Source organism: Acomys russatus, chromosome 11 (assembly GCF_903995435.1).
Source record: "Acomys russatus chromosome 11, mAcoRus1.1, whole genome shotgun sequence".
In the NCBI taxonomy this organism is placed as follows: Eukaryota; Metazoa; Chordata; class Mammalia; order Rodentia; family Muridae; genus Acomys; species Acomys russatus.
In genome coordinates, this window is record NC_067147.1 from 36,949,382 (window position 1) to 36,961,601 (window position 12,220).

At 37.1% G+C, this 12,220-nt stretch overlaps 1 protein-coding gene across 1 annotated transcript in view; it reads right to left on the reverse strand.

Moving 5' to 3' along the window:
• The window catches only part of Septin10 (septin 10), a 65,182-nt gene that overhangs the window by 22,951 nt on the left and 30,011 nt on the right, over positions 1–12,220 (reverse strand). The window contains 2 exon segments of the mRNA XM_051153083.1: positions 258–444; positions 11,794–11,989. Of these exon segments, the coding sequence (XP_051009040.1) occupies positions 258–444; positions 11,794–11,989 (383 nt within the window).

Consider the following 12,220-nt stretch of genomic DNA (forward strand, 5'->3'; position numbering starts at 1 on the left):
TAGTCAGGGCTACACAGAGAAACCCTCTCTCTCTCTCTCTCTCTCTCTCTCTCTCTCTCCCCCCCCCCCCTTCCTCTCTTTCTCTGTCTCTGTCTCTCTGTTTCTCTCTGGGGCACCCCTCCCCCCTTTCCTTCTCTCTCCATGAGAAAAGAACAACAACAAAAAAGATACAGAATAACAGCTACAAAGTATGTGCATATTATCATAAAGACACTTTAATATTTCAAGTTTGAGAAGTTGGCTCCTCCCTAACCCACCTTGCTGTCCAGGCTCTTCATGGTTAAGAGGTCAAGTGTCCTTAGAGAATGGCCTGTTGGAGCAATGAAGTAGAGGCACACGTGGATGCGAGAGTCATGGTAGTTAAAAAGAGCACGCTTGATCTTCAATTCTTCTTGGAGATAGGCCTCAAATTGATCATCTATGTAATCAACTATTGGTTGGTAGCTGGAAAAAAAATAAGTATTTACATATTTAGTACAACATATCCATGTTATCTTAGTAAGGAACCTGTACAATTGTCAAGTCTGAGGTCTATGTCTGTATCAATCAAACAGGTAACTACAGTGCTAACATATAATACGCATAATACACACGTGAAGGTAAATCTGCCAAGACATCGAGATAATACAGTAAGAGGTGGCATTAAATTCAAATTTTCATTTCTACAACCATTCACATACTAAGTTCATGTCTTTTAAGATTTTTATGTCTGCCCAAAGCAGTTAAGTGTTTAACATACAATTAAAGTGATACATGGCATATTGTTTAATTGGTTGAGAAAGGAAAAGGTATCAACTGAAATATGTAAGTCAAGGTGTCTGACTTCTTGTTTTCAGTACATCTATAGGCATGAAAAGCTTAACCCACTAAAGAAGAAAGGCCAGTATCAACTGAAAATATCTAACTAGTAATGCTGGCATGGTATTATTCTCAGTTAATTATAAACAGGCCAATTATATCTTGTACTCCATTTCTTGCCAGACAACCCTCATATTCCCTCTGGCCATCTCAGCCTATTCATTCTTTGAACCACAAATCAAATCCGTGTACTTGAAAAAATGTATTCAAACTCTGCTCAAGGTGAGTCTGTCAACTTTCCACTTCATTTTGATATGCTAAATCATTGCTTGTGCTGCTTATCTGTAGGTTTCATGTGTACAGGTGCACATGTGCCCCTATATATAAAACCAGAGGACAACCTCAGGAGCCAGTTGCCTTGCTTATAGACAGGGCCTCTCACTGGTCTGTGTCTTGCAGATTCTGCTAGGCTGGCTGGCCAGCAAGCCCCAATTCCCCAGCACTGGAATTACAAAAATGTGCCACTGTGTCCCACTTCTTTCATTTTTTTATTTTTTTAGGATGGGTTCTAGAGAGCAGACTCGGGCTATACTTAGGCACTTTACTGACTGTCTCCCCAGCCCTGCTATCTTTTTGCTCTTAATTAGCTTTATTAAAGAAGCCAGGCCCCTAAATAAAACAATAGCAAGTCAAACATTAAGAAGATTTACAAAATAAAAGCTACCATACATAGAAACCCATATCTGTCATGAAGATGCTGTACTAGTTTAAAAACAGTTCCTTTCCTAATCCACCTTGCTGCCCAGGCTCTGGATGCTCCATGAACATCTTTGTAAACCTACAGGAGAGCAGTGAAAGTAACTTTACAGACATAGATAGCACTGAGTTCTTTTATAATTGTCCTCGGAGACCAGTACCTTTTTAAAAACACGGAATAGTGTATTTCCCCAACTATAGACAATTTGAGGAGGAAGCGAATGTCTTCATAATTTTGTTTTCTGTAAGAATTAGCATAAACCCTGAACATTAAAAGGACTAAGTTCATCATCAGAACAATTACTATCAACACCAAGAAAGGTTCCTTAGAATACTGGTTTAAATATGGCGTGGTACTATTACCTTCCAAAAAAAATTAAATAGTAAAAATCTCAGTACATATATGACATGAAAATTTCAAAGAAACATTTATTATTTAAAAATAGGCTAGTAATGACTTATTACATGACCTACATAACCATGAATGTTCACATAGATGACTATCTTGTCTTAAGGTTTTGTTTTGTTTTTTAAATAGAAACTGTTAGTTAAATAAACAGAAATCCTTCCATAGTGATGTATCCTGTTCCTACTTCCAGTAAATAGAAAACACCATTTCAGTGAAAAGACAATGACTTAATATTAAACTCACATGAATCCTTAAAAACACCACATAGCTCAACAGGTGTTAAAGAATCAAGGCCAAAACTGAAGAGGAAAGAGAAAACAAGGGAGTTACGCAGACATGAACTGACGACGCCCTATCTACAAGGCTGCGTGGTTAGCTGAAATGTTACAGCTCCAGAGTCAAGCGATCTGGGGCTACGTTTAGACTCCCCTAGTAGCCCCTCACTTATTACTTACTGTCTGCCTGTATGCCCTAACAGTCTTGGACTAGCAAGCCAGGTCTTAGGGTAGGAAGGCCAAGAATATCATCAGAGCCTCTGGGGCCTACAATCAATTTCACTGATTTATTGAAGCCACCTCACTTGCTATATCTCCAATGTATCTAGACAGTGCTTTGCCTTGGGGCTTCGTTCTGTTACTACAGAAACGTCACAAAACTATTAGCCTCATGGGACATGTTATTTTGGACAAACCAAATCTGTGTTTCAACACCAGCGCCACTCATCTCTGATTCCAAAATAAACTACCCATTGTTCACTTTGAGGTGAGAACTGATTTTTGCATCAACAGTTTTGGGCACTCAATATGGCCAAAGCATGGTCTATATTCACCGGAGTCGTCACCCGGGTCAGCAACACGCATCACAGTCCTTTGTGCCAGCTATCTAGAACCGCCTCCTCAGGTCTGTACTCTTCCTGGTCTCAGACTTCTCTTGGTTGTGGTCAATAGTCCATTGGTTTATTCTGAACTGGGTGTCAGGACACTATTTATTTATACAATTTTATGCTGTTTCAGAGCATTGGATTTGTTTTTTTTTGCAGAATGTTCAGTTTGTCAATTTGATGATATTCGGCCTTTCTCCTTTCACTCCTCTAACATTCAAAAAAAGAAATGCTTGGAGAAACCAGCCATTTGGTAATCCAATGGCTTTATGTTTGGTAACTGTGCTGTCCTTGCAAGTATTTGAAAAATCAGAAAACTTGAGTAAAGGTAACTGAAACTTAACTAAAGATAACTTTACGTTACCCTCAACAGGAAACATTTACTATTTCAAACACTGTTTTGGATTTTTCCACACACACTAAACACAAAGTCCTAGGTATAGAGTTAACGGTCATGGATGGGCAACTTGATGTAATTGAAAATTTTTAATTATCTAAAGATGAAGCTGGTAACCTAAAATTAGTAAGTTTTAGAAACTGTATCTACATTAAAAGAAAATAAGGAAAGATGAAATGCAGATAATGAATGTGATTTATGAAAGAGGAAATAAAGCTAATTATCTTTCCAGTTCTAATTCTGTCATGTAATCTTGGTTTTGGTGCTAGATAAGTTTATAAGATATATTTATACTAAAAGTGTAAGTTTCAATGTGACGCTCCACAGCTTACATTCCAAATGCCTACTCTAACTATATTTCCATATACAGTTTCATAGACTTTTTAGGCTGGTTAATTTTTGTGTGTAATTTTTCATTTATTTCCAAGTATTTTAATAATAAGGTTTATATAAAAATAACATATTTTGCTTTCTGTTCCTGTGATAAACACCATGGCCAAAAGCAACTTGGGAAAGAAAGTCCAACTTATACTTCCACACCACACTTCAGTGGTTCCGACCCTTCCTAACGCTATGGCCTCTTACAGCAGTTCTTCATGGTATAGTGACACTCAGCCATAAAATTATTTTTATTGCTATTTCATAATTGCCATTTTGCCACTGTTATGAATCATAACGTAAATATCTGATATGCAAATGGTCTTAGGCGACCCTTGTGAAAGGTTCCTTGGGGCTGGAGAGATGGCTCAGAGGTTAAGAGCACTGACTGTTCTTCCTAGAGGTCCTGTGTTCAATTCCCAGCAACCACATGGTAACTCACAACCATCTATAATGGGACCTAATACCCTCTTCTGACATGCAAGCATACGTGGCAGGGGACCACATACATAATATATATATAAATCAATCAATCAATCAATTAATAAATAAATAAATGTTTTTTAAAAGAAAGGTTCCTTAATCCACCCCCACCCCACCCAGACACACAAGGGGCCACAACCCACAGGTTGAGAACCACTGTCATAGCCCATCATGCAGAGAAGCCAAGGTAGGAACTCAAGGCAGGAACCTAAAGGCAAGAACTGAAGCAGAGACCATGAAGGAATGTTGCTCATTGACTTGTTCCTCTGGCTTGTTCAGCCACTTTTTTCCTATAATCCAGGCCCACATGCCTAGGAATGATAGTAGTAGTGTACAGTGGTCTGAGCCCTCCCACATCAATTATTAATAAAGAAAATATTCCCGCCAACACGGTCACAGGCCAATCAGATGAAGACAACTCATGAGTTAAGGCTCCCTCTTCATGAAAAGTTTATCAATTTAACAACAAACATGAGTAATAAAACACATAAGTTAATAATTAAAGTTTAAAGACTGCATCAGAGCTGGAAATAAACTGAGAAATCTAACTATGCTCAACCCTCTCTTATCATAGACCATGCTTCTTCCTCCTTTATCTCCAAGTAAAGTAACATTCATTATCAAAAGAGAAGATGGTTACAGCCTATTTTAGGATTAAAATCTAGCAGGAATATGTCACACCACATTAAAAGATCAATTTATAAAAGCAATTTTCTGCTGATGGTAATCTAATTCTACACAACAAACTTCAGCTTTGATCTTTCTTCCTTTCACTAGGCTGTTCTTATATCTTAACAACATAGGGATGTAAAATTTTCACTTTGTTTTACCAGGAAACACACAGACTGGGTTATACTTGGTCCTAAGTTGTTTTCGTGTGAGACAAAACTAATTCTGATCCTAAAATCCCTAATAATAACTAAATAAGAAATCTGTGGCTACTGTATTTTACATAAAAGAAAACATACAATGCACTAAAATTACTATGATGGCATGCCTAACTTATGATGTGTATCTAAGTATATATTTATATATGTAAATAAAGCATCTTAGGATGATTTTTGCCTATTTCATATTTGTGTGTCTGCATCAGCAAGAGACCGGGGGGGTGGGGGGGGGGAGAGCACGCACTGGACCACATACCTACTCTTGTAAGCCAGAAGAGGTTTTTCAAGAAATCCAATCTCAGTTAAGCCTACATAAGTCACAATTCTAAAAATTTAATACTATGGGGGAAAACAAACATTTTAAAACCCTGCTTATAAGAGCATCTATGCCTTTTTATATTATTTAGGACAATTAACATCTGTATACTTTAAATTTTAAAGAAAGATAAAATAATTTAGGTAAAATACTTGTTGAAAGATCAACAGCCTCACTTCAAAGGAAATCAGGAAACTAAAAAATAAAATATGCCATACTTTAATGCAACTTTTGTTACCCTGAGAAACAAATAAAAGAGCCACTCTATGAAAGGCAACTTCAAAAATGTCTATTATAACGTCTTTAACAAATAGTTAACTTACAATTGATAAGAAAACAGGACTGTAACACACTCTGAAGTTATACCTGTAAGATATTTCAGATACAATGTATATGTTTTCCATGTTCAGATACAGCTTATTTTATTTTTAACACATGGGGGGGGTTGTTGTTATTGTTGTTGTTATTGTTGTTGTTGTTGTTACCTTTTTGTGGAAAAAGGAAAGGACCCATGAAGTAAGAAAGAGATAAAAATTATAAATATAAAACGTTATTGGTCAGAAAGGTTCATGAAAAAGGAAATGCTTTTAAATGCAACAAAATTCTGTTGTAAAACATAGTAAGATTTTGCTCTAGAGTAAAAAACTGTTCCAAAATGGGGAATGAAAGATGAGAACAAAACCAGAAAGTTGAAGTGTTTTGTAAAAAGGTTGTGTGGGCTAAAGAGTTGGCTCAGCAGTTAAAAGCAGTTGCTGCTCTTGTAGAGGACCTTGTTTAACTCAGAACCCACATGGTGTCTCACAACTCTCTGGAACTACAGTTCCAGAAGACCCAATGTCCTTCTTCGACTGCTGCATAAATACATGCAGGCAAAACATTCATACACACAAAATAAAATAAACCTAAGAAAAATTTAAAAGCTTGTTAAAGTTGAAAGTTAAAGAAAGGCGACATGAGAGTAACTAAGTTGACTGAAATAAAGACTATAAATATTTTATATTTTCCTATAAATATTTCTCAAGTCAACATTGAGATAAAACTGATGTTTGATGCTCTGTTTACAATGTTTTTTAAAATATCAATCTGCCCTCAGTTTAGAGAATAAGTATTTTGTCTTATATATTGCTGAGTAAAACATGTAAGACTTGGTAATTAGAGTGTACCCAATTGCTAAGGTCATATGGTTTACCATTGGATAAAGTCTTCACTTCCTGTTTAGTCACCATTTTAGCAGTGGGTAAAATCATATTAAAAAGAATTATTTTGGGCTGGAGAGATGTCTCAGAGGTTAAGAGCACTGTCTGTTCTTCCAAAGGCATGAATTCAATTCCCAGCAACCACATCATAGCTCACAACCATCTATACTGAGATCTGGTGCTCTCTTCTCATGTGCAAATGTATATACGCAGGCAGAACACTGTATACACAATACATAAATCTTTTTTAAAAAGAGAATTATTTCAATTGAGATATTCCTGTTAAATCATTTAATAACAGTAAAATTTATTTTAATGAAGAAGTATTTAAGACTATATATAAAGTTAGGCCTACTGTAGAAAATTTTCATTGTGTCTATTATCTCTAATCCTCATATTAACCATACATAGAAAAAAAGGGCTAAATAATAAAGTTCTCACCTTCCTTACCAATAGTCAACCTAGTTTTAAAATAGTATTTTTTTGGGGGGGGTGGCTATCATGAGTGTTTCAGCTGCTATTTTTATTTCTTTAGAACACACTGTATTTAATTTTAGTTATAATACTCCTAACATATACTAAGTAAAGGCTATGTTAGATACAGACAGTGAAAAAGAGGAGAATAGTAAGTCAGGCCTGGATCATGATTGGGGGTGAATTTAATGATATGATCCAGGGTTTTCTTCCTTAATGGAGTTACCAACCATTTATTTCTCCTGAAAACTGCTTTCCTGACTACTCTGTCACTTTTATCAGAATCTAGGAATGAGCCTCTAAGCACCATGAGAAATGAAACAATATTTGGTCTCACCTGCACAAAATATAGCAAACAAGGGAGGTGTGAACTCATGTTCCCAGCAAACCCCATACCCGTGTTACATTCTGTAAGGCTGAACGACTATACTTCTGTAGCTGTGAAGAGCTCTATTAATAGAAATGCTACAGTTAAAGGAAAACTATCTTGGGGTACCTTACACTCTCCTATATAGCTATTGTCCACCTCTGTGTGTGACCCAATATCCTTGTTAGAGAATCCTTTTAAAATGTACAAAGACATCCCTAGCTTCTAGCAAACCAAAGGCAGAGTATCACTAGATGGTATATGAAGCTTGTGAGAGCTTTGCTCACTTACTGTAACCTGCTTACCTCATGTTTCCTACACTGTATTCTATCTTGAATAGTGACTTTCTCTGCTCTGTTACTCTACAGATGCTACCCACCCATTACCACGCTGGAACACGGTATTTGTGGTGACCTGAATCTATCTTCCAGAACCATAGTCACTAAGAGTCAGCTCCACAACAAATGCTCTCTTACTAGCTTAGAGATAAGAGCTTTTTTTCCCCCCCAACACAGACAACTGGAGCAGCATGCATCAAAAACTATTACTCAAACACCAAATCTGGTTGAGCATCTGTTCTTATAAATAACTGTTTCACTGAGGCCTGGCCACGTGCATCTGTTTATGTACTGTTCCGTGCTATCTTCACATCAAAATGGCAAAGCAAAACAGTTCATAAAACGATATATTCTGCAAAGTTTGAAGTATTGATTTTGCCCTTTATAGAAAAAGATTAGCAAGTTCTGTACTAACAGTGTCAATTCTGATTATATGAGATGATTTATTAATCCAGTTACTGGGCTTTACTACTGGGCTCACGGGACAAGAAGAAATCAAAACCTAGGATCCACACTAGTGGGATTCCAATGGGAGAACCCCTCCTCACGCTGAGCTGTGACCCTAAACGCCTTACTGCCAGGGTGGGGATGAACCAGGAATAAACCTACAACTATTCTATTCTTCCCAAAGATCCATAGCAGGATTTGTTCTTTTGTAACTAAAAGGAAAAAACAAAATAACACATTGTTGGGAGCTTCTGGCCAAAATACCAGTCTTGCATATAATGCAAGAAGTCTCTGATTCTGGAAACCTCCAGGAATGATATGGGTTCAGTGATCCCTCAAGAACTAGTGTCACAGAAAGCTAATGCAAGCAAGTCCAAATCTGTCCAATGAAGATATCTTTATATTAGGCCTCAAAGTATCCCTGCAAATTATACACCAAAGCCACAAGAAGTATATATTTTTAATAAAAAGCACCTCAAAATATACAAAGAGGAATAGCCACAAATGAAAATTTTACTTAAATTATTATAAACTACAGTTATACAATAGGAACAAAATACAAACTAGATTGCTAGTAAAAAGACAATAAAAAGTGATTTTACAAATATAAGATGAATAGCAACACAACAGAATGTACAAATCTGAAAAGCTGTAATAAAAATTAAGATATATGTTTAGCAGTAAATTAGACAACAGAAAAACACAGAGGCAGTGAGAGACAGAGAGGCACAGACACAAAGAGAAACAGCTGAGATAGTTCAGTGATGAGGTAGGGAAAGAGAACAGAACCTAGTGGATCTCTGTGGGAGAGTGAAATGCAAGATAATTAATTAGAATCCACAGAGCAGAACACTGGAGAGAAGAAAGCTGCCCAGACAGAAAGCTCTATGACCTAGTTGGTCCACGTCAAGCCGAACTGGCAATGGTGTGTGTATGCTTGGCAGCAAAGTCCTTAAAGATCACAGCCATGTCTTGTATTAGGGAATGTGCTGGTGGTCACAAAACCAAATGTTTCCATATAACTATAGTTTAAATTGTATGCTGAAATCAATAAAGATTATTCTAAAAAATATTCTAATTGCTGAGACTTCTCAGTGGTGGCAGCTCAATTTGCCTGTACCTCTAGGCCCAGGAGATCCAGCACCCTACTCCGTCCTCTACAGGCACCGGGCATACAGGTGTTACAAACACACACACACAAGCAAAACACTCAGAGACATAAAATATATTTTAAATATGCATTACTAAAGTTTAGTTTAAAGGAAATTTTAAAAGGCCTGGAAAATACCTAATTCATAGAAATGGCTCATCTATGAAGAAAACTGGGACTGGACTTGAAGGAATGACTGAGGTAGACTCAAACAGTTCTATGCTAGTTGGCATTTCACCTAAATTATATCTATATATTACCTTAATAACTGAGAAAAAACACCCAACAATGAAATTAATAGAGAAAAGCAAGTTAAAAATTAAAGCTCAATCTAGGCAGGAAGTTATACCTATATAAGTCTTAGTCCGTAATCCAGTGAAAGTTACTCTGGAGATCAAGTATCTTGTCCCCATGCTTAGGCTCACTCAAAAATACTTTTACTTACATACAAATTAGTTCTAAGTTGATGTAACCATTAAGAACATTTAAAGAGAGGCATCCTAGGTCTCTGTGCTAGATGACACAGACTCAGTTCATACAAGATGACTCTGGAAAACAGCCTGTCATAATGAAACTATATATATATATATCAGAAAAGAAAAAGAATGAAAAGATATACCAAAATATTCCTCCCTTTCTCTGAAATCCAAAATCAATACAGAATCCACAATTAACTTCTATAATGCTACTAAAGAAAAATGGACAAGAAATGACATAAGATAAAACATAAGCTAGGGCTGGAGAGATGGCTCAGTGGTTATGAGTGCTGCCTGCTCTTCCAGAGGTCCTGAGTTCAAGTCCCAGCAACTACATGGTGCTTCACAGAAATCTGTAATGTGATCTGATGCCCTCTTCTGCCCTACAGGTGTACACGCAGGCAGAACACTGTATACATGATAATAAATAAATAGATATTTTAAAAAATAAGCTAGAATTATTAAACATTTTGATGCAGGTTCTAAAATTATTTTTGTTGCTACCTCATAACTATAGTTTTGCTACTCTTATGACTTGTAATGCAAATATCTGTGTTTTCCAGTGGTCTGGGGCTACCCCTGTGAAAGGGTCATTCAACCCCGGAAGAGCTGTGACCCACAGGTTAAGAAGTGCTGATACAGACAGTTCTCACGGGAGAATGTTTCTATCGGGTTAGCAGCTTACAGGGGTGCGGGTTATCTTGTTTTCTCGTATTTTAGTGTTTTTGCAATGGGACCTGGGCAACTAGAGTTTATAAGATGAGTTTCTAGCCCACCTACGTTGATTAGGACTTTAGTTCCAGTTTTACTGTCACCCACACTTGGTTGATTTCCGATCATAAAGGAAGAACGTACAGCTCAGTCTTTTAAGACTTAAGATTGATTTTTTTTTTTTTTTTAAATGAAGAGGCTGGTGTGATACTAATTCAGTGGTTAGTGGGGGCTCTCTGGGATCTTAGTGGTAGTGTGTGACTATTTAAGTAAGGTCAAAGGCTGGGGAAGGAAGTGGTGGAATAGGATCTGGGGCCAAGAGGCAGGGGTTAGAGCCAATAGGATTTATTAACAGCTGTGATGCTGGCTACTGGGGCAGGGGCAGGGAACAAGGACACTCACCAAGAAAGCCCATGAGTTCAGCTCATTGCTGGGCCTGAATTGGAAGAAAGGTGGAATGGGATGAGGGGGCGGCAGGAATCACCAAAAATGCCTGTCAGGTGGCTTCTGTCTGGCTCTAAACCTAGGTAGACTATCTGATTGGATTTAAGGTCTGCTTAATTGGAGAGGACTCATGCTTGGTACTGAAAACCTAGGCAAGAACCCAAATGAGACATAAATATATAACACAACTCAAGGTCCAGAGGTACACTAGAGGGGACAGAGCCAGAGGACCAGGAGAACTGCTGTGAAACAGCAACTTCTAGACATAACAGGGATGAGACAGTGATGAGCTCTCAATAGCTACAGTTGCCCACTGAGACCACATGCCACACTCAGTGTGTGTGTGTGTGTGTGTGTGTGTGTGTGTGTGTTGGATACATACACACAGACATATCTCTATGAAGAGAAGACATAAATTTGAGAGGGACTATGAGAAAGGCATGTTGAAAGCCAGGGAGAGAAGGGTGACTATGGTCAAAGCACACTGTACTCATGTATGAAAGTCTAAATAAGTTTCCTACAATGTCTAAGTTTTTCTCAGCAAGGCAAATCTAAATACTAGTGAAAATATTCACTGAATACACACTAAATAAGAGGAAATAGTTACAACTATTTTTACTAAATATATATTATAATGCTGTGATTTAATTATTCTAAATAAATATGACAACTCAAGAGAAAAATACCAACTTGGCAATAACGGCAAAACACTGATAAATTGCTAAACAAGAAAGAAAAGAAAAAATTACGGGAAGCAAAGTCATAGTAAGCCAAAAATAAAATTGCAGCTCAAGAGGAAGAAGGCAAAGTCTTCATTCTGGAATAAAACTGGTCTTATTACAAGAAAGGATACAAACAAACAAGCAAACAAACAAATGCCACATACCTCTCTTCTTTATTTATTTGGTCACCAAATCCCACTGTATTCACAATGGTCAGTTTCAAGTGAACATTACTCTCCTGGAGTTCGTATGTCTGAGCTCTAAGTCTGACACACGGACAAAAATGTGAGGATTCAAGTTCTTCAAAATTAGTATTAAACAATGTGTTAATCAGTGTTGATTTTCCAATGCCAGTCTCCCCTGAAAAACACAAAGCACATTCTCACGAGAGCTGAGAATCACTAGGAATAATTACATATGTAAACTCTAGGATGGCTTGAAAAATTCTAACGATTTCAAAGATTAGGTGGCCTACAAAAGACATTTGGCCAACGTGTGTCTTAAATCACTAGAGAAACAGTGATTATACATGCTAAGTTACTCTGAGCTCCAAAGAGAGTACTAAAAGTTAAAAAAAAAAAAGTTTGAAGT